Source organism: Bombina bombina, chromosome 7, assembly GCF_027579735.1.
Source record: "Bombina bombina isolate aBomBom1 chromosome 7, aBomBom1.pri, whole genome shotgun sequence".
Lineage (NCBI taxonomy): Eukaryota > Metazoa > Chordata > Amphibia > Anura > Bombinatoridae > Bombina > Bombina bombina.
In genome coordinates, this window is record NC_069505.1 from 427,810,102 (window position 1) to 427,834,086 (window position 23,985).

General features: G+C 41.8%; 1 protein-coding gene across 1 annotated transcript in view; it reads left to right on the forward strand.

Moving 5' to 3' along the window:
* The first annotated feature begins 6,743 nt into the window (after nucleotides 1-6,743).
* LOC128666610 (extracellular serine/threonine protein kinase FAM20C) overlaps nucleotides 6,744-23,985 on the forward strand; it is a 217,547-nt gene continuing 200,305 nt past the window's right edge. The window contains exon 1 of the mRNA XM_053721308.1: nucleotides 6,744-7,375. Coding sequence (XP_053577283.1) covers nucleotides 6,930-7,375 — 446 coding nt within the window. The 5' untranslated portion in view covers nucleotides 6,744-6,929. The remainder of the gene's footprint in view (nucleotides 7,376-23,985) is intronic.

The window sequence follows — 23,985 nt, forward strand, 5'->3', positions numbered from 1 at the left end:
GATATGAGAGTTTTGTTACACTGTGTGCACTATAGCACTGTATGATGAGAGTTGTTACACTTACACTTTGTGCAATATAGCACTGTATGATATGAGAGTTTTGTTACACTTTGTGCTATATAGCACTGTATGATATGAGAGTTTTGTTACACTTACACTGTGTGCACTATAGCACTGTATGATGAGAGTTGTTACACTTACACTTTGTGCAATATAGCACTGTATGATATGAGAGTTTTGTTACACTTACACTTTGTGCTATATAGCACTGTATGATATGAGAGTTTTGTTACACTTTGTGCTATATAGCACTGTATGATATGAGAGTTTTGTTACACTTTGTGCAATATAGCACTGTATGATATGAGAGTTTTGTTACACTTACACTTTGTACTTTGTATTTTATATTACTATACAGTTTTATAGTATTTACGCTTTGCACTTTCTCATTTAAATTTTGATCTAGCAGTGATTTTACACATTCAGATTGTTTTGAAGGTTTCTGTGTTACTTTAATAACTTAGGATCATATTTTGTATAAAGTTACATTGCACTTTGTATTTTCTCCATTGCAAACTGACAGTTTCAGAAAGTGGGAGGGGGGGCAGTTCCCTGGGCTGAACAGGGGAGTTCCCAGGGTATGTCTTAAGCTCTCTCACAAGTCTTATGAACATTTCTAAGCAATTTGTTTATTATTATTTTTTTTAAATAATTTTTTATTGAGGTAATGAGTAATAACAATAAAAACAGAAAATATGTCCAGGCACGGATCAGAAGTAATAAAGATACTTATACATTTCTCATATAGGAAGAGTACCAGCTGACATGAGTTATAACACCACCTCTGAAACCATGAATATAAAATGTAAAATGATAGGTAGAATACACAAGTGACTGGAACATATAACAATGAAACCTCGATTTTTATATCATATAACTAATGATCCCTACCCCGAGTTAAAAGGTACTCTGTAAACTAAGAAAGGTGAGAGGTAGGGAGTTGGCTTTTGTCTGGCCTCACGTGGGCCTTAGTGTATGGGGGGATTCAGCGGGCAAGAGTGCTCGAAGTGGGGGGGAAAGGGAGGGCGGAGCCAGTTAGGATGCTGGAAAGGAAACCGCTACAGGGCCATTAAACTTAATAGTGTAAAGAGCTCTAATATGGAGATTGAATATCAACGGTTCTGTGGTCAGTAACTATGTGAAAACTGTGAATGAACCACTAGGCTAGCTGCCAAGAAGAAATACCATTTTAATAACGTTAAACTAGCCCAGTGGGGACAAGGATCACACTGATGAGGCATAAATATGAACCCCTATATCTAGCAAAAAAGTCTCGGTTATGGACCAATGCATGGTCAAATCTGGTAACTGTAGTATATATAAAATAAATTTGACTAGTGGTAATGGTTTGAATTAGGCATACACAAGCTGTACCTATATACTAGAAGTATCGTATAAAGCTTGTTACTATACACAAGCTGTACCTATATCCTAGAAGCACTATATTAGACTTGTTGCTATACTCAAGCTGTACCTTTATACTAGAGGGTACTATATTAGACTTGTTACTATACACAAGCTGTACCCATATACTAGAGGCTCTCTATTAGACCTGTTACTATACACACGCTGTACCCTTTTACTAGGGGCACTGTATTATACATATTACTATAAACAAACTATACCTAAACATTATAGGGCACTGTATTAGACTTGTTACTATACATAAGCTATATCTTCATACTAGAGGCACTGTATTGGATTTGTTACTATACACAAGCTGTATCTATATACTAGAAGCTCTGTATTATACTTGTTGCTATACACGAGCTGTATCTATATACTAGCGGCCCTGTATTATACTAGTTACTACCATATACACAAACTGTACTTATTAACTAGAGATAGAATGAACTAACTATTTTAAAGCTTGCTGGGTATAAGGAGTTTGCTATACAAAGATAGGGGAGGGAAGCAATGTTTGTATGCGTGTACGGGTTAATGAGGTAATCTAAATTGTGGTGTGAAAAGAAAATAACCCTATGTGGTCATTCCAAAGGGTGCTATAGAGACTGAGTTGGTACAGTATAGTGTTGAACAAGTCTCGAAGATCTGTGTTATATAGTATGTGAGGTTTTCTAAAGCTTACAGAACTAATAGTCCCCAGTTATAGTGCTGTAATTAAGCAAAATGCAGCACTAAGCTGACGATGGGACACAGTCAGAGTCATAAGCAGTTATACAAATGCAAGTTATACATAGCAATGTGTAGCGAAAACAATCCTATTTACATATTGTAACAGCAGTCTTCATTGCATACATGGGCACCGTTACACCATTCTTTATCAAGTAATATAGCAGCCATCTCAATGATCTCTTATTCAAATAACAGATTTAATGACGCTGTATAGCATCTAGAGGGGCAATGAGTTAAAAACTAAGAGAAATGGAATAACAGTAACGCACTCCAACTTTAGTGGTGTTCTAGGGGCCTTGAAGAGCTTCTGGGCAATTGTCTCCAGTGGATCGGATTGTCTACAAGGGGAAGCCACACGGAACAAACCGTTTCTCTGGATAAAATGTAGGACAACCTGTTAATACATTGACTGTACTTCCTATAGGGCCATATACAGAGCACAATAAAGACATGCACCTCATATTAATGTAATATAGAGCTCTAAATTATGACAGTCATGGGTGAAATATATCCACTAGGCAATGCCCCAATTTAGGTACAAAAAGTAGTAGTATCCTGTATGAACATTAGTGCATGAAGTGAAAAAGCATAGGCTGGCATTAAACAGTTAATGCAGTAAAAAAGTTTACATTGCAGACAGCTTCAAACTCATTAGAACTAGTGCTAGTGAAGAGAGACAGTGTATAAATTAAATAATGTCATATCAGTAATCGGTATAACTAAAAAACATAGCTATTGTGTGCTAGTAAAACAGTAACAAAAGACTCGATCTCACCAAGACATAACTCACTCAGATAATAACTAATATTGCAGGGAGCTATATGTATTAATAGCCGCATATCTGAGATTATGTAAAAACACAGAATAACATAGGCAGTAACTAGAGTCATTTATAACTCAGCTCCATTAACGAACTATGAACTAACTCAATTATTTGAGCAAGGTCTGAGGGCAAAATATGTTTATCCGACACCAAGTCTATAGAGCTTGTGGATGTTAGGTTTGAGTACATCTCATCTGCGAGAGTGCGGTCAGGAGTCTGCGCTATATTTGTGCTAGTAGGCCACATCAGTGAAGAAAAGTCAGCCAGCCAAACGCAAACCTGCGTGAGTAACAGTAGAGTAGGCTTCAGATCTCCATCGCGGTAAGTACACACCTCTTCGCTGCTCAATGCAGATAGGGAGCAAGGCACCCCCATTGTTATAAGGGACGGCTTGGGGTCCGATGGCTGCCGCAGCTCTACCTTCTATGGGATCCGTTCCAATGCTCCGGTATCACTCACTGCGACTGGTGGATAATCAGGAAGCAGCAGGCCGTATTGACCTTGTGGTGGGTAATCTCGATCCCCCTCGCCGATGCGAAGCGGTGGTAAATGGTGTCGCGTTACCAAGGTGCTTTCTAATGGAGGTTCTTTCCCTGAGTCTCCGGACTCCTCACCAGCAAGTCTGCTCGTGGTCTTTCCTCAAAGTGCTGACCTCAGAGTGTCTGTTAGATCAATAAAGCAGCTAGTGATCTGCCGATCTAGACCTTGCAATAGGGCATAAAGTAACTCCTGAGGCTCCTCCATTTTTAGAGCAAATTCAGGCTCCGTCCTGTAGTGACTTAGACTAATAGAGGTGTAGGTAGGCCCAGGTATCACGCCATTTGCAATACAGCAGCTCCCTCCTAAAGAGGATACTAAAGTCGGAGGTAGTAATAAAAGTTGACTCAGGCAGAGTATCCTTCCATTATAGATCAGTAGGGAGATGTCCACATATGAATTTAGCTTGTTCTTTTTCTGTAAGTAAATACTTTATTTAAGCATGGCCTAGGAACTCAGGCAAAACACGTCTGATCACCTCGGCTGTTGGCTCCGCCCCCTATTTCTAAGCATTTTATACAAGCTGGTCTCACTGATTTGTCTTGCCAGCAGGTGAGGTTTGCTCAAAATTCACAATACACTTATTTTACCTAACAGTAATATATGGTAAATTATAGACAAAAGCAAGTTAAAGTGATTGTAAGGTTATGCAGTTTAAGACGTAGTATGTAAAATGAATCTTAAAAAAAGGTGCACTTTCATTCATTACATTTTTTAAAGACAGTTCCTTAGTTAAAGGGAACTATTTTTGGTTCAGGACCTGGGTAGCGCTTGCCGATTGGTGGCTAAATGTAGCCACCAATGAGCAAGTGCTACCCAGGGTGCTGAATCAAAAATTAATTTGGCTCCTTAGCTTACATTCCTGCTTTTTCAAATAAAGATACCAAATGAACAAAGAAAAATTGATAATAGGAGTAAATTAGAAAGTTGTTTAAAATTGCTGCTCTATCTGAATCATGAAACAAACATTTTTGGGGTTTAGTGTCCCTTTAAGTCTGAGAATTGTGGATTTCCCTGTCCTGAAAACTGAAAGAGCACATATCAGCATCACACACCTAACCCTGCCACATATCTGTCCCTGATTTGTAGTTTGGTATCTTATCATTTCTGTTGAACAAACAACATAATGAGAGAGTGAACACTGACTTCTGCAGGTTCAAATCTGAATTAGCTCCTCCAAATAAGGAAGCTGGTGGAGTTTGGCCATTGAACGCAATTGCAAGAAACAAGGTGTTAAACTGTTCTAATAATGCTGAGAATCTGCTGATATGTTAATCCAGGGGTCGACAAACCACAGGCTCCTAGAATTTTACCCCTGGCTACTAACTTTTGGGTTATTTTCCATATATCTATGTACAGATCCCGCTGTCTGGCTCCTAAATATTCTTACTGGCTCCTAAATATTCTTACTGCCTCCTTAATATTCTTACTGCCTCCTAAATATTCTTACTGGCTCCTAAATATTCGTACTGCATCCTAAATATACTTACTGCCTCCTAAATATTCTTACTGCCTCCTAAATATTCGTACTGCGTCCTAAATATTCTTACTGCCTCCTAAATATTCTTACTGCGTCCTAAATATTCTTACTGCCTCTTAAATATTCTTACTCCCTCCTAAATATTCTTACTGCCTCCTAAATATTCGTACTGCCTCCTAAATATTCTTACTGCCTCTTAAATATTCATACTGCCTCCTAAATATTCATACTGCCTCTTAAATATTCTTACTCCCTCCTAAATATTCTTACTGCGTCCTAAATATTCTTACTGCATCCTAAATATTCTTACTGCCTCCTAAATATTCTTACTGCCTCCTAAATATTCATACTGCCTCCTAAATATTCATACTGCCTCTTAAATATTCTTACTCCCTCCTAAATATTCTTACTGCGTCCTAAATATTCTTACTGCGTCCTAAATATTCTTACTGCCTCCTAAATATTCGTATTGCGTCCTAAATATTCTTACTGCCTCCTAAATATTCTTACTGCGTCCTAAATATTCTTACTGCCTCTTAAATATTCTTACTCCCTCCTAAATATTCTTACTGCGTCCTAAATATTCTTACTGCCTCTTAAATATTCTTACTCCCTCCTAAATATTCTTACTGCGTCCTAAATATTCTTACTGCCTCCTAAATATTCATACTGCCTCTTAAATATTCTTACTCCCTCCTAAATATTCTTACTGCGTCCTAAATATTCTTACTGCCTCCTAAATATTCTTACTGCCTCCTAAATATTCGTATTGCGTCCTAAATATTCTTACTGCCTCCTAAATATTCGTGCTGCGCCCTAAATATTCTTACTGCCTCCTAAATATTTGTACTGCGTCCTAAATATTCTTACTGCCTCCTAAATATTCTTACTGCGTCCTAAATATTCTTACTGCCTCCTAAATATTTGTACTGCGTCCTAAATATTCTTACTCCCTCCTAAATATTCTTACTGCGTCCTAAATATTCTTACTGCCTCCTAAATATTTGTACTGCGTCCTAAATATTCTTACTCCCTCCTAAATATTCTTACTGCCTCCTAAATATTTGTACTGCGTCCTAAATATTCTTACTCCCTCCTAAATATTCTTACTGCGTCCTAAATATTCTTACTGCCTCCTAAATATTCGTACTGCGTCCTAAATATTCTTACTGCCTCCTAAATATTCGTACTGCGTCCTAAATATTCTTACTGCGTCCTAAATATTCGTATTGCGTCCTAAATATTCTTACTGCCTCCTAAATATTCGTACTGCGTCCTAAATATTCTTACTGCCTCCTAAATATTCTTACTGCGTCCTAAATATTAGTATTGCGTCCTAAATATTCTTACTGCCTCCTAAATATTCTTACTGCCTCCTAAATATTCGTATTGCGTCCTAAATATTCTTACTGGCTCCTAATTTTTAAATAGAGTTGTCAAGCACTGTGTTAATCTATTGGAATAGTGCAGACAATGTGTTTTCTGTCCCTTTAAGCCTGTAACCCAGAAATAGGTGGTATTGGTGTAGCAAGTGTTAATCTTTCAGGTTACTTTATTCCCAATTATTTTGCCAAAAAAGTGAATTGGAGAATTGGCCGGTCTCCTTGTATTGATCATTCCTGGTCCCTCCCTTTATTTGCACACAGGAAAATAAACTTTTTCCTAGTTACCCATTTTCTCTTTTTATCAACTTCAGACGAGCCATCATCTCTCTGCTCGTTGCCTACAAATGGAGCTACGTAAAGAATTCTATTAATTACCTGTATTATCCCGGCAAGGCTACAGGACGGCACTAATTACTTTTTTGTGCTTTAACATCAGATAGAATTTGGGTCCCTGAGGTTTTGTTACATAATTCATTTAGTGCAGACTGATCAAAACTGCAGTTGGGAAATGATCCGGCGCCTGAATTTGTCCATCCAAAGGAGGTTTAAGTTGATGGTTTTGTCTCTTCTGTTCCTCACCTTTGTGATGCACTTTGCACTAGACATATCCACCCTCTCCTCTAACATTTCCTGCCTGTGCCCCTCCCACGAGCACCCCAGACACAAACTTCATGGGGTTAAGAAGTCCCCGATTATTAGAGCGCTTCAGGATTTCAGTGGGAGCAACGGGTCAAAACAAGTATCTTCAGTGGATGCCAGTCACATGTCAAAGAACTCTCCAAATAGCCCGGAGGTCGAGAAGAGGTTAAAGCGATATCAGGGTTCAAAGCTGACTTCTCTGTTCCAACACCCCCTCTATAACACACCTCTACCAACCCTCAAGCAGGAAGACAAACTGTTTAAGGTGAACGCCAAGGAACGTTTCACTCTGAAGAGCAGCGGAAGTGAGGAATGGTGAGGATCAGTGGATGAAATTATGTGGCACCGGCTCTGTGCACAGAGAGGATGTAGTAGCTTATAGTGTGATAAATATGTTATCTATGTGATAATACATATATATATATATATATATATATATATATATATATATATATATATATATATATATGTTTTAAAAAAAAACTAAAAGTATGTTACAACTGCTAGGTAAAATGTTTGATCCTGCCCCAGGAGCTTACAGTCTAGAGGTATAATGTGAGACCTTACAGTCTAGTGGTATAATGTGAGACCTGCACTCAGGAGCTTACAACCTAGTGGTATAATGTGAGACTTTACAATCAGGAGCTTACAGTCTAGTAGTATAATGTGAAACTTTACAATCAGGAGCTTACAGTCTAGTGGTATAATGGGAGACTTTACAATCAGGAGCTTACAATCTAGTGGTATAATGTGAGACTTTACAATCAGGAGCTTACAGTCTAGTGGTATAATGTGAGACTTGCACTCAGGAGCTTACAGTCTAGTGGTATAATGTGAGATCTGCCCTCAGGAGCTTACAGTCTAGTGGTATAATGTGAGACCCTGCCCTCAGGAACTTACAGTCTAGTGGTATAATGTGAGACCTGCCCTCAGGAGCTTACAGTCTAGTGGTATAATGTGAGACCTTACAATCAGGAGCTTACAGTCTAGTGGTATAATGTGAGACCTGCCCTCAGGAGCTTACAGTCTAGTGGTATAATGTGAGACCTTACCCTCAGGAGCTTACAGTCTAGTGGTATAATGTGAGACCCTGCCCTCAGGAGCTTACAGTCTAGTGGAATAATGTGAAACCCTGCCCTCAGGAGCTTACAGTCTAGTGGTATAATGTGAGACCTTACAATCAGGAGCTTACAGTCTAGTGGTATAATGTGAGATCTGCACTCAGGAGCTTACAATCTAGTGGTATAATGTGAGACCCTGCCCTCAGGAGCTTACAATTTAGTGGTATAATGTGAGACCTTACAATTTAGTGGTATAATGTGAGACCTTACAATTTAGTGGTATAATGTGAGACTTTACAATCAGAAGCTTTCAGTCTAGTGGTATAATTTGCGAGACCTGCCCTCAGCAGCTTACAGTCTAGTGGTATAATGTGAGACTTTACACTCAGGAGCTTACAGTCTAGTGGTATAATGTGAGACCTGCCATCAGGAGCTTACAATTTAGTGGTATAATGTGAGACTTTACAATCAGGAGCTTTCAGTCTAGTGTTATAATATGAGACTTCCCCTCAAGAGATTACAATCTAGTGGTATAATGTGAGATCTGCCCTCAGGAGCTTACAGTCTAGTGGTATAATGTGAGACCTGCCCTCAGGAGCTTACAATCTAGTGGTATAATGTGAGACCTGCCCTCAGGAGCTTACAATCTAGTGGTATAATGTGAGACCTGCCCTCAGGAGCTTACAATCTAGTGGTATAATGTGAGACTTTACCCTCAGGAGTTTACAGTCTAGTGGTATAATGTGAGACCCTGCCCTCAGGAGCTTACAATCTAGTGGTATAATGTGAGACCCTGCCCTCAGGAGCTTACAATCTAGTGGTATAATGTGAGACTTTACCCTCAGGAGCTTACAATCTAGTGGTATAATATGAGATCTGCCCTCAGGAGCTTACAATCAAGTGGTATAATGTGAGACCTGCCCTCAGGAGCTTACAGTCTAGTGGTATAATGTGAGACTTTACAATCAGGAGCTTACAGTCTAGTGGTATAATGTGAGACCTTACCCTCAGTTGCTTACAATCTAGTGGTATAATGTGAGACCTTACCCTCAGGAACTTAAAATTTAGTGGTATAATGTGAGACTTTACAATCAGGAGCTTACAGTCTAGTGGTATAATGTGAGACCTGCCCTCAGGAGCTTACAATCTAGTGGTATAATGTGAGACCTGCCCTCAGGAGCTTACAGTCTAGTGGTATAATGTGAGACTTTACAATCAGGAGCTTACAGTCTAGTGGTATAATGTGAGACCTTACCCTCAGGAGCTTACAATCTAGTGGTATACTGTGAGACCCTGCCCTCAGGAACTTAAAATTTAGTGGTATAATGTGAGACTTTACAATCAGGAGCTTACAGTCTAGTGGTATAATGTGAGACTTTACCCTCAGAAGCTTACAATCTAGTGGTATAATGTGAGATCTGCCCTCAGGAGCTTACAATCTAGTAGTATAATGTGAGATCTGCCCTCAGGAGCTTACAGTCTAGTGGTATAATGTGAGATTTGCCCTCTGGAGCTTACAATCTAGTGGTATAATGTGAGATCTGCCCTCAGGAGCTTACAGTCTAGTGGTATAATGTGAGATCTGCCCTCAGGAGCTTACAATCTAGTGGTATAAGGTGAGACTTTACAATGAGGAGCTTACAATTTAGTGGTATAATGTGAGATCTTACAATCTAGTGGTATAATGTGAGAATTTACAATCAGGAGTTTACAATCTAGTGGTATAATGTGAGATCTGCCCTCAGGAGCTTACAATCTAGTGGTATAAGGTGAGACTTTACAATGAGGAGCTTACAATTTAGTGGTATAATGTGAGATCTTACAATCTAGTGGTATAATGTGAGACCTTACCCTCAGGAGCTTACAATTTAGAGGTATAATGTGAGACCCTGCCCTTAGGAGCTTAAAATCTAGTGGTATAATATGAGACCTGCCCTCAGGAGCTTACAATCTAGTGGTATAATGTGAGATCTGCCCTCAGGAGCTTACAATCTAGTGGTATAATCTGAGACCTGCCCTCAAGATCTTACAATCTAGTGGTATAATGTGAGACCTGCCCTCATGAGCTTACAATCTAGTGGTATAATGTGAGACCTGCCCTCAGGAGCTTACATTTTAGTGGTATAATGTGTGACTTTACCCTCAGGAGTTTACAGTCTAGTGGTATAATGTGAGACCTGCCCCAGGAGCTTAGAGTCTAGTGGTATAATGTGAAACCTGCCCCAGGAACCTACAATCTAGTGGTATAATGTGAGATTTTACCCTCAGGAGCTTACAGTCTAGTGGTATAATGTGAGATCTGCCCTCAGGAGCTTACAGTCTAGTAGTATAATGTGAGACCTGCCCTCAGGAACTTACGGTCTAGTGGCATAATGTAAGACCTGCCCCAGGAGCTTACAGTCTACTGGTATAATGTGAGACCTGCCCCAGGAGCTTACAATCTAGTGATATAATGTGAGACTTTACCCTCAGGAGCTTACCGTCTAGTGGTATAATGTGAGACCTGCCTTCAGGAGCTTACAATCTAGTGGTATAATGTGAGACTTTACCCTCAGGGTCTAGTGGTATAATGTGAAACCTGCCCTCAGGAGCTTACAGTCTAGTGGTATAATGTGAGACTTTACCCTCAGGAGCTTACAGTCTAGTGGTATAATGTGAGACCTGCCCTCAGGAGCTTACAACCTAGTGGTATAATGTGAGACCTGCCCTCAGGAGCTTACAGTCTAGTGGTATAATGTGAGACCTGCCCTCAGGAGCTTACAGTCTAGTGGTATAATGTGAGACCTGCCCTCAGGAGCTTACAGTCTAGTGGTATAATGTGAGACCTACCCCAGGAGCTTACAGTCTAGTGGTATAATGTGAGATCTGCCCTCAGGAGCTTACAATCTAATGGTATATTGTGAATATTTACAATGAGGAGCTTACAATCTAGTGGTATAATGTGATACTTTACAATCAGGAGCTTACCGTCTAGTGGTATAATGTGAGATCTGCCCTCAGGAGCTTACAATCTAGTGGTATAATGTGAGACCTGCTCTCAGGAGCTTACAGTCTAGTGGTATAATGTGAGATCTGGCCTCAGGAGCTTACAATCTAGTGGTATAATGTGAGAATTTACAATCAGGAGCTTACAGTCTAGTGGTATAATGTGAGACCTGCCCTCAGGAGTTTACAATCTAGTGGTATAATGTGAGACCTTGCCCTCAGGAGCTTACAGTCTAGTGGTATAATGTGAGTCTTTACCCTCAGGAGTTTACAATCTAGTGGTATAATGTGAGACCTGGCCTCAGGAGTTTACAATCTAGTGGTATAATGTGAGACCTGCCCAGGAGCTTACAGTCTAGTGGTATAATGTGAGACTTTACAATCAGGAGCTTACAGTCTAGTGGTATAATGTGAGACCTTACCCTCAGTTGCTTACAATCTAGTGGTATAATGTGAGACCTTACCCTCAGGAACTTAAAATTTAGTGGTATAATGTGAGTCTTTACAAGCAGGAGCTTACAGTCTAGTGGTATAATGTGAGACCTGCCCTCAGGAGCTTACAATCTAGTGGTATAATGTGAGACCTGCCCTCAGGAGCTTACAGTCTAGTGGTATAATGTGAGACTCTACAATCAGGAGCTTACAGTCTAGTGGTATAATGTGAGACTTTACCCTCAGGAGCTTACAATCTAGTGGTATACTGTAAGACCCTGCCCTCAGGAACTTAAAATTTAGTGGTATAATGTGAGACTTTACAATCAGGAGCTTACAGTCTAGTGGTATAATGTGAGACCTTACCCTCAGGAGCTTACAATCTAGTGGTATACTGTGAGACCCTGCCCTCAGGAACTTAAAATTTAGTGGTATAATGTGAGACTTTACAATCAGGAGCTTACAGTCTAGTGGTATAATGTGAGACCTGCTCTCAGGAGTTTACAATCTAGTGGTATTATGTAAGACCTGCCCTCAGGAGCTTACAGTCTAGTGGTATAATGTGAGACTTTACAATCAGGAGCTTACAGTCCAGTGGTATAATGTGAGACTTTACCCTCAGGAGCTTACAATCTAGTAGTATAATGTGAGATCTGCCCTCAGGAGCTTACAGTCTAGTGGTATAATGTGAGATTTGCCCTTTGGAGCTTACAATCTAGTGTTATAATGTGAGATCTGCCCTCAGGAGCTTACAGTCTAGTGGTATAATGTGAGATCTGCCCTCAGGAGCTTACAATCTAGTGGTATAAGGTGAGACTTTACAATGAGGAGCTTACAATTTAGTGGTATAATGTGAGATCTTACAATCTAGTGGTATAATGTGAGACCTTACCCTCAGGAGCTTACAATTTAGAGGTATAATGTGAGACCCTGCCCTCAGGAGCTTACAATCTAGTGGTATAATTTGAGACCTGCCCTCAGGAGCTTACAATCTAGTGGTATAATGTGAGATCTGCCCTCAGGAGCTTACAATCTAGTGGTATAATATGAGACCTGCCCTCAAGATCTTACAATCTAGTGGTATAATGTGAGACCTGCCCTCAGGAGCTTACAATCTAGTGGTATAATGTGAGACCTGCCCTCAGGAGCTTACAGTTTAGTGGTATAATGTGAGACTATACCCTCAGGAGCTTACAGTCTAGTGGTATAATGTGAGACCTGCCCCAGGAGCTTACAATCTAGTGGTATAATGTGAGACCTGCCCCAGGAGCTTACAATCTAGTGGTATAATGTGAGATCTGCCCTCAGGAGCTTACAGTCTAGTGGTATAATGTGAGACCTGCCCTCAGGAGCTTACAGTCTAGTGGTATAATGTGAGACCTGCCCCAGGAGCTTACAGTCTAGTGGTATAATGTGAGACCTGCCCCAGGAGCTTGCAATCTAGTGGTATAATGTGAGACTTTACCCTCAGGAGCTTACAGTCTAGTGGTATAATGTGAGACCTGCCTTAAGGAGCTTACAATCTAGTGGTATAATGTGAGACTTTACCCTCAGGGTCTAGTGGTATAATGTGAGACCTGCCCTCAGGAGCTTACAGTCTAGTGGTATAATGTGAGACTTTACCCTCAGGAGCTTACAGTCTAGTGGTAAAATGTGAGACCTGCCCTCAGGAGCTTACAATCTAGTGGTATAATATGAGACCTGCCCTCAGGAGCTTACAATCTAGTGGTATAATGTGAGAATTTACAATGAGGAGCTTACAATCTAGTGGTATAATGTGATACTTTACAATCAGGAGCTTACCGTCTAGTGGTATAATGTGAGACCTGCCCTCAGGAGCTTACAATCTAGTGGTATAAAGTGAGACCTGCCCTCAGGAGCTTACAGTCTAGTGGTATAATGTGAGATCTGGCCTCAGGAGCTTACAATCTAGTGGTATAATGTGAGAATTTACAATCAGGAGCTTACAGTCTAGTGGTATAATGTGAGACCTGCCCTCAGGAGTTTACAATCTAGTGGTATAATGTGAGACCTTGCCCTCAGGAGCTTACAGTCTAGTGGTATAATGTGAGACTTTACCCTCAGGAGTTTACAATCTAGTGGTATAATGTGAGACCTGCCCTCAGGAGTTTACAATCTAGTGGTATAATTTGAGACTTTACCTTCAGGAGCTTACAATCTAGTGTGAGACCTGCCCTCAGGAGCTTACAATTTAGTGGTATAATGTGAGACCTGCCCTCAGGAGCTTACAATCTAGTGGTATAATGTGAGATCTTACAATCTAGTGGTATAATGTGAGACCTTACCCTCAGGAGCTTACAATTTAGAGGTATAATGTGAGACCCTGCCCTCAGGAGCTTACAATCTAGTGGTATAATTTGAGACCTGCCCTCAGGAGCTTACAATCTAGTGGTATAATGTGAGATCTGCCCTCAGGAGCTTACAATCTAGTGGTATAATATGAGACCTGCCCTCAAGATCTTACAATCTAGTGGTATAATGTGAGACCTGCCCTCAGGAGCTTACAATCTAGTGGTATAATGTGAGACCTGCCCTCAGGAGCTTACAGTTTAGTGGTATAATGTGAGACTATGCCCTCAGGAGCTTACAATCTAGTAGTATAATGTGAGACCTGCCCCAGGAGCTTACAATCTAGTGGTATAATGTGAGACTTTACCCTCAGGAGCTTACATTCTAGTGGTATAATGTGAGACCTGCCCCAGGAGCTTACAGTCTAGTGGTATAATGTGAGACCTTACCCTCAGGAGCTTACAATCTAGTGGTATACTGTGAGACCCTGCCCTCAGGAACTTAAAATTTAGTGGTATAATGTGAGACTTTACAATCAGGAGCTTACAATCTAGTGTGAGACCTGCCCTCAGGAGCTTACAATTTAGTGGTATAATGTGAGACCTGCCCTCAAGAGCTTACAATCTAGTGGTATAATGTGAGACCTTGCCCTCAGGAGCTTACAATCTAGTGGTATAATGTGAGACCTGCCCTCAGGAGCTTACAATCTAGTGGTATAATGTGAGACCTGCCCAGGAGCTTACAGTCTAGTGGTATAATGTGAGACCTGCCCTCAGGAGCTTACAGTCTAGTGGTATAATGTGAGAACTGCCCCAGGAGCTTACAGTCTAGTGGTATAATATGAGACCTGCCCCAGGAGCTTACAGTCTAGTGGTATAATGGGAGACCTGCCCCAGGAGCTTACAATCTAGTGGTATAATGTGAGACTTTACCCTCAGGAGCTTACAGTCTAGTGGTATAATGTGAGACCTGCCCTCAGGAGCTTACAATCTAGTAGTATAATGTGAGACCTGCCCCAGGAGCTTACAATCTAGTGGTATAATGTGAGACCTGCCCCAGGAGCTTACAATCTAGTGGTATAATGTGAGATCTGCCCTCAGGAGCTTACAGTCTAGTAGTATAATGTGAGACCTGCCCTCAGGAGCTTACAGTCTAGTGGTATAATGTGAGACCTGCCCCAGGAGCTTACAGTCTAGTGGTATAATGTGAGACCTGCCCCAGGAGCTTGCAATCTAGTGGTATAATGTGAGACTTTACCCTCAGGAGCTTACAGTCTAGTGGTATAATGTGAGACCTGCCTTAAGGAGCTTACAATCTAGTGGTATAATGTGAGACTTTACCCTCAGGGTCTAGTGGTATAATGTGAGACCTGCCCTCAGGAGCTTACAGTCTAGTGGTATAATGTGAGACTTTACCCTCAGGAGCTTACAGTCTAGTGGTAAAATGTGAGACCTGCCCTCAGGAGCTTACAATCTAGTGGTATAATATGAGACCTGCCCTCAGGAGCTTACAATCTAGTGGTATAATGTGAGAATTTACAATGAGGAGCTTACAATCTAGTGGTATAATGTGATACTTTACAATCAGGAGCTTACCGTCTAGTGGTATAATGTGAGACCTGCCCTCAGGAGCTTACAATCTAGTGGTATAATGTGAGACCTGCCCTCAGGAGCTTACAGTCTAGTGGTATAATGTGAGATCTGGCCTCAGGAGCTTACAATCTAGTGGTATAATGTGAGAATTTACAATCAGGAGCTTACAGTCTAGTGGTATAATGTGAGACCTGCCCTCAGGAGTTTACAATCTAGTGGTATAATGTGAGACCTTGCCCTCAGGAGCTTACAGTCTAGTGGTATAATGTGAGACTTTACCCTCAGGAGTTTACAATCTAGTGGTATAATGTGAGACCTGCCCTCAGGAGTTTACAATCTAGTGGTATAATTTGAGACTTTACCCTCAGGAGCTTACAATCTAGTGTGAGACCTGCCCTCAGGAGCTTACAATTTAGTGGTATAATGTGAGACCTGCCCTCAGGAGCTTACAATCTAGTGGTATAATGTGAGATCTTACAATCTAGTGGTATAATGTGAGACCTTACCCTCAGGAGCTTACAATTTAGAGGTATAATGTGAGACCCTGCCCTCAGGAGCTTACAATCTAGTGGTATAATTTGAGACCTGCCCTCAGGAGCTTACAATCTAGTGGTATAATGTGAGATCTGCCCTCAGGAGCTTACAATCTAGTGGTATAATATGAGACCTGCCCTCAAGATCTTACAATCTAGTGGTATAATGTGAGACCTGCCCTCAGGAGCTTACAATCTAGTGGTATAATGTGAGACCTGCCCTCAGGAGCTTACAGTTTAGTGGTATAATGTGAGACTATGCCCTCAGGAGCTTACAATCTAGTAGTATAATGTGAGACCTGCCCCAGGAGCTTACAATCTAGTGGTATAATGTGAGACTTTACCCTCAGGAGCTTACATTCTAGTGGTATAATGTGAGACCTGCCCCAGGAGCTTACAGTCTAGTGGTATAATGTGAGACCTTACCCTCAGGAGCTTACAATCTAGTGGTATACTGTGAGACCCTGCCCTCAGGAACTTAAAATTTAGTGGTATAATGTGAGACTTTACAATCAGGAGCTTACAATCTAGTGTGAGACCTGCCCTCAGGAGCTTACAATTTAGTGGTATAATGTGAGACCTGCCCTCAGGAGCTTACAATCTAGTGGTATAATGTGAGACCTTGCCCTCAGGAGCTTACAATCTAGTGGTATAATGTGAGACCTGCCCTCAGGAGCTTACAATCTAGTGGTATAATGTGAGACCTGCCCAGGAGCTTACAGTCTAGTGGTATAATGTGAGACCTGCCCTCAGGAGCTTACAGTCTAGTGGTATAATGTGAGAACTGCCCCAGGAGCTTACAGTCTAGTGGTATAATATGAGACCTGCCCCAGGAGCTTACAGTCTAGTGGTATAATGGGAGACCTGCCCCAGGAGCTTACAATCTAGTGGTATAATGTGAGACTTTACCCTCAGGAGCTTACAGTCTAGTGGTATAATGTGAGACCTGCCCTCAGGAGCTTACAATCTAGTAGTATAATGTGAGACCTGCCCCAGGAGCTTACAATCTAGTGGTATAATGTGAGACTTTACCCTCAGGAGCTTACATTCTAGTGGTATAATGTGAGACCTGCCCCAGGAGCTTACAGTCTAGTGGTATAATGTGAGACCTTACCCTCAGGAGCTTACAATCTAGTGGTATACTGTGAGACCCTGCCCTCAGGAACTTAAAATTTAGTGGTATAATGTGAGACTTTACAATCAGGAGCTTACAGTCTAGTGGTATAATGTGAGACCTGCTCTCAGGAGCTTACAATCTAGTGGTATTATGTAAGACCTGCCCTCAGGAGCTTACAGTCTAGTGGTATAATGTGAGACTTTACAATCAGGAGCTTACAGTCTAGTGGTATAATGTGAGACTTTACCCTCAGGAGCTTACAATCTAGTAGTATAATGTGAGATCTGCCCTCAGGAGCTTACAGTCTAGTGGTATAATGTGAGATTTGCCCTTTGGAGCTTACAATCTAGTGTTATAATGTGAGATCTGCCCTCAGGAGCTTACAGTCTAGTGGCATAATGTGAGATCTGCCCTCAGGAGCTTACAATCTAGTGGTATAAGGTGAGACTTTACAATGAGGAGCTTACAATTTAGTGGTATAATGTGAGATCTTACAATCTAGTGGTATAATGTGAGACCTTACCCTCAGGAGCTTACAATTTAGAGGTATAATGTGAGACCCTGCCCTCAGGAGCTTACAATCTAGTGGTATAATTTGAGACCTGCCCTCAGGAGCTTACAATCTAGTGGTATAATGTGAGATCTGCCCTCAGGAGCTTACAATCTAGTGGTATAATATGAGACCTGCCCTCAAGATCTTACAATCTAGTGGTATAATGTGAGACCTGCCCTCAGGAGCTTACAATCTAGTGGTATAATGTGAGACCTGCCCTCAGGAGCTTACAGTTTAGTGGTATAATGTGAGACTATACCCTCAGGAGCTTACAATCTAGTAGTATAATGTGAGACCTGCCCCAGGAGCTTACAATCTAGTGGTATAATGTGAGACTTTACCCTCAGGAGCTTACATTCTAGTGGTATAATGTGAGACCTGCCCCAGGAGCTTACAGTCTAGTGGTATAATGTGAGACCTTACCCTCAGGAGCTTACAATCTAGTGGTATACTGTGAGACCCTGCCCTCAGGAACTTAAAATTTAGTGGTATAATGTGAGACTTTACAATCAGGAGCTTACAGTCTAGTGGTATAATGTGAGACCTGCTCTCAGGAGCTTACAATCTAGTGGTATAATGTGAGACCTGCCCCAGGAGCTTACAATCTAGTGGTATAATGTGAGACTTTACCCTCAGGAGCTTACATTCTAGTGGTATAATGTGAGACCTGCCCCAGGAGCTTACAGTCTAGTGGTATAATGTGAGACCTTACCCTCAGGAGCTTACAATCTAGTGGTATACTGTGAGACCCTGCCCTCAGGAACTTAAAATTTAGTGGTATAATGTGAGACTTTACAATCAGGAGCTTACAGTCTAGTGGTATAATGTGAGACCTGCTCTCAGGAGCTTACAATCTAGTGGTATTATGTAAGACCTGCCCTCAGGAGCTTACAGTCTAGTGGTATAATGTGAGACTTTACAATCAGGAGCTTACAGTCTAGTGGTATAATGTGAGACTTTACCCTCAGGAGCTTACAATCTAGTAGTATAATGTGAGATCTGCCCTCAGGAGCTTACAGTCTAGTGGTATAATGTGAGATTTGCCCTTTGGAGCTTACAATCTAGTGTTATAATGTGAGATCTGCCCTCAGGAGCTTACAGTCTAGTGGCATAATGTGAGATCTGCCCTCAGGAGCTTACAATCTAGTGGTATAATGTGAGACTTTACAATGAGGAGCTTACAATTTAGTGGTATAATGTGAGATCTTACAATCTAGTGGTATAATGTGAGACCTTACCCTCAGGAGCTTACAATTTAGAGGTATAATGTGAGACCCTGCCCTCAGGAGCTTACAATCTAGTGGTATAATTTGAGACCTGCCCTCAGGAGCTTACAATCTAGTGGTATAATGTGAGATCTGCCCTCAGGAGCTTACAATCTAGTGGTATAATATGAGACCTGCCCTCAAGATCTTACAATCTAGTGGTATAATGTGAGACCTGCCCTCAGGAGCTTACAATCTAGTGGTATAATGTGAGACCTGCCCTCAGGAGCTTACAGTTTAGTGGTATAATGTGAGACTATACCCTCAGGAGCTTACAGTCTAGTGGTATAATGTGAGACCTGCCCCAGGAGCTTACAATCTAGTGGTATAATGTGAGACCTGCCCCAGGAGCTTACAATCTAGTGGTATAATGTGAGATCTGCCCTCAGGAGCTTACAGTCTAGTAGTATAATGTGAGACCTGCCCTCAGGAGCTTACAGTCTAGTGGTATAATGTGAGACCTGCCCCAGGAGCTTACAGTCTAGTGGTATAATGTGAGACCTGCCCCAGGAGCTTGCAATCTAGTGGTATAATGTGAGACTTTACCCTCAGGAGCTTACAGTCTAGTGGTATAATGTGAGACCTGCCTTAAGGAGCTTACAATCTAGTGGTATAATGTGAGACTTTACCCTCAGGGTCTAGTGGTATAATGTGAGACCTGCCCTCAGGAGCTTACAGTCTAGTGGTATAATGTGAGACTTTACCCTCAGGAGCTTACAGTCTAGTGGTAAAATGTGAGACCTGCCCTCAGGAGCTTACAATCTAGTGGTATAATATGAGACCTGCCCTCAGGAGCTTACAGTCTAGTGGTATAATGTGAGACCTGCCCTCAGGAGCTTACAATCTAGTGGTATAATGTGAGACCTGCCCTCAGGAGCTTACAATCTAGTGGTAAAATGTGAGACCTACCCTCAGGAGCTTACAGTCTAGTGATATAATGTGAGACCTACCCCAGGAGCTTACAGTCTACTGGTATAATGTGAGATCTGCCCTCAGGAGCTTACAATCTAGTGGTATAATGTGAGAATTTACAATGAGGAGCTTACAATCTAGTGGTATAATGTGATACTTTACAATCAGGAGCTTACCGTCTAGTGGTATAATGTGAGACCTGCCCTCAGGAGCTTACAATCTAGTGGTATAATGTGAGACCTGCCCTCAGGAGCTTACAGTCTAGTGGTATAATGTGAGATCTGGCCTCAGGAGCTTACAATCTAGTGGTATAATGTGAGAATTTACAATCAGGAGCTTACAGTCTAGTGGTATAATGTGAGACCTGCCCTCAGGAGTTTACAATCTAGTGGTATAATGTGAGACCTTGCCCTCAGGAGCTTACAGTCTAGTGGTATAATGTGAGACTTTACCCTCAGGAGTTTACAATCTAGTGGTATAATGTGAGACCTGCCCTCAGGAGTTTACAATCTAGTGGTATAATTTGAGACTTTACCCTCAGGAGCTTACAATCTAGTGTGAGACCTGCCCTCAGGAGCTTACAATCTAGTGGTATAATGTGAGACCTGCCCTCAGGAGCTTACAATCTAGTGGTATAATGTGAGACCTGCCCTCAGGAGCTTACAATCTAGTGGTATAATGTGAGACCTGCCCTCAGGAGCTTACAATCTAGTGGTATAATGTGAGAATTTACAATGAGGAGCTTACAATCTAGGGGTATAATGTGATACTTTACAATCAGGAGCTTACCGTCTAGTGGTATAATGTGAGACCTGCCCTCAGGAGCTTACAATCTAGTGGTATAAAGTGAGACCTGCCCTCAGGAGCTTACAGTCTAGTGGTATAATGTGAGATCTGGCCTCAGGAGCTTACAATCTAGTGGTATAATGTGAGAATTTACAATCAGGAGCTTACAGTCTAGTGGTATAATGTGAGACCTGCCCTCAGGAGTTTACAATCTAGTGGTATAATGTGAGACCTTGCCCTCAGGAGCTTACAGTCTAGTGGTATAATGTGAGACTTTACCCTCAGGAGTTTACAATCTAGTGGTATAATGTGAGACCTGCCCTCAGGAGTTTACAATCTAGTGGTATAATTTGAGACTTTACCCTCAGGAGCTTACAATCTAGTGTGAGACCTGCCCTCAGGAGCTTACAATCTAGTGGTATAATGTGAGACCTGCCCTCAGGAGCTTACAATCTAGTGGTATAATGTGAGACCTGCCCTCAGGAGCTTACAATCTAGTGGTATAATGTGAGACCTGCCCCCAGGAGCTTACAGTCTAGTGGTATAATGTGAGACCTGCCCTCAGGAGCTTACAGTCTAGTGGTATAATGTGAGAACTGCCACAGGAGCTTACAGTCTAGTGGTATAATATGAGACCTGCCCCAGGAGCTTACAGTCTAGTGGTATAATGGGAGACCTGCCCCAGGAGCTTACAATCTAGTGGTATAATGTGAGACCTGCCCTCAGGAGCTTACAATCTAGTGGTATAATGTGAGAATTTACAATGAGGAGCTTACAATCTAGTGGTATAATGTGATACTTTACAATCAGGAGCTTACCGTCTAGTGGTATAATGTGAGACCTGCCCTCAGGAGCTTACAATCTAGTGGTATAAAGTGAGACCTGCCCTCAGGAGCTTACAGTCTAGTGGTATAATGTGAGATCTGGCCTCAGGAGCTTACAATCTAGTGGTATAATGTGAGAATTTACAATCAGGAGCTTACAGTCTAGTGGTATAATGTGAGACCTGCCCTCAGGAGCTTACAGTCTAGTGGTATAATGTGAGAACTGCCACAGGAGCTTACAATCTAGTGGTATAATGTGAGACCTGCCCTCAGGAGCTTACAATCTAGTGGTATAATGTGAGAATTTACAATGAGGAGCTTACAATCTAGTGGTATAATGTGATACTTTACAATCAGGAGCTTACCGTCTAGTGGTATAATGTGAGACCTGCCCTCAGGAGCTTACAATCTAGTGGTATAAAGTGAGACCTGCCCTCAGGAGCTTACAGTCTAGTGGTATAATGTGAGATCTGGCCTCAGGAGCTTACAATCTAGTGGTATAATGTGAGAATTTACAATCAGGAGCTTACAGTCTAGTGGTATAATGTGAGACCTGCCCTCAGGAGTTTACAATCTAGTGGTATAATGTGAGACCTTGCCCTCAGGAGCTTACAGTCTAGTGGTATAATGTGAGACTTTACCCTCAGGAGTTTACAATCTAGTGGTATAATGTGAGACCTGCCCTCAGGAGTTTACAATCTAGTGGTATAATTTGAGACTTTACCCTCAGGAGCTTACAATCTAGTGTGAGACCTGCCCTCAGGAGCTTACAATCTAGTGGTATAATGTGAGACCTGCCCTCAGGAGCTTACAATCTAGTGGTATAATGTGAGACCTGCCCTCAGGAGCTTACAATCTAGTGGTATAATGTGAGACCTGCCCCCAGGAGCTTACAGTCTAGTGGTATAATGTGAGACCTGCCCTCAGGAGCTTACAGTCTAGTGGTATAATGTGAGAACTGCCACAGGAGCTTACAGTCTAGTGGTATAATATGAGACCTGCCCCAGGAGCTTACAGTCTAGTGGTATAATGGGAGACCTGCCCCAGGAGCTTACAATCTAGTGGTATAATGTGAGACCTGCCCTCAGGAGCTTACAATCTAGTGGTATAATGGGAGAATTTACAATGAGGAGCTTACAATCTAGTGGTATAATGTGATACTTTACAATCAGGAGCTTACCGTCTAGTGGTATAATGTGAGACCTGCCCTCAGGAGCTTACAATCTAGTGGTATAAAGTGAGACCTGCCCTCAGGAGCTTACAGTCTAGTGGTATAATGTGAGATCTGGCCTCAGGAGCTTACAATCTAGTGGTATAATGTGAGAATTTACAATCAGGAGCTTACAGTCTAGTGGTATAATGTGAGACCTGCCCTCAGGAGTTTACAATCTAGTGGTATAATGTGAGACCTTGCCCTCAGGAGCTTACAGTCTAGTGGTATAATGTGAGACTTTACCCTCAGGAGTTTACAATCTAGTGGTATAATGTGAGACCTGCCCTCAGGAGTTTACAATCTAGTGGTATAATTTGAGACTTTACCCTCAGGAGCTTACAATCTAGTGTGAGACCTGCCCTCAGGAGCTTACAATTTAGTGGTATAATGTGAGACCTGCCCTCAGGAGCTTACAATCTAGTGGTATAATGTGAGACCTGCCCTCAGGAGCTTACAATCTAGTGGTATAATGTGAGACCTGCCCTCAGGAGCTTACAATCTAGTGGTATAATGTGAGACCTGCCCAGGAGCTTACAGTCTAGTGGTATAATGTGAGACCTGCCCTCAGGAGCTTACAGTCTAGTGGTATAATGTGAGAACTGCCCCAGGAGCTTACAGTCTAGTGGTATAATATGAGACCTGCCCCAGGAGCTTACAGTCTAGTGGTATAATGGGAGACCTGCCCCAGGAGCTTACAATCTAGTGGTATAAGGTGAGACTTTACCCTCAGGAGCTTACAGTCTAGTGGTATAATGTGAGACCTGCCCTCAGGAGCTTACAATCTAGTAGTATAATGTGAGACCTGCCCCAGGAGCTTACAATCTAGTGGTATAATGCGAGACTTTACCCTCAGGAGCTTACATTCTAGTGGTATAATGTGAGACCTGCCCCAGGAGCTTACAGTCTAGTGGTATAATGTGAGACCTTACCCTCAGGAGCTTACAATCTAGTGGTATACTGTGAGACCCTGCCCTCAGGAACTTAAAATTTAGTGGTATAATGTGAGACTTTACAATCAGGAGCTTACAGTCTAGTGGTATAATGTGAGACCTGCTCTCAGGAGCTTACAATCTAGTGGTATTATGTAAGACCTGCCCTCAGGAGCTTACAGTCTAGTGGTATAATGTGAGACTTTACCCTCAGGAGCTTACATTCTAGTGGTATAATGTGAGACCTGCCCCAGGAGCTTACAATTTAGAGGTATAATGTGAGACCCTGCCCTCAGGAGCTTACAATCTAGTGGTATAATTTGAGACCTGCCCTCAGGAGCTTACAATCTAGTGGTATAATGTGAGATCTGCCCTCAGGAGCTTACAATCTAGTGGTATAATATGAGACCTGC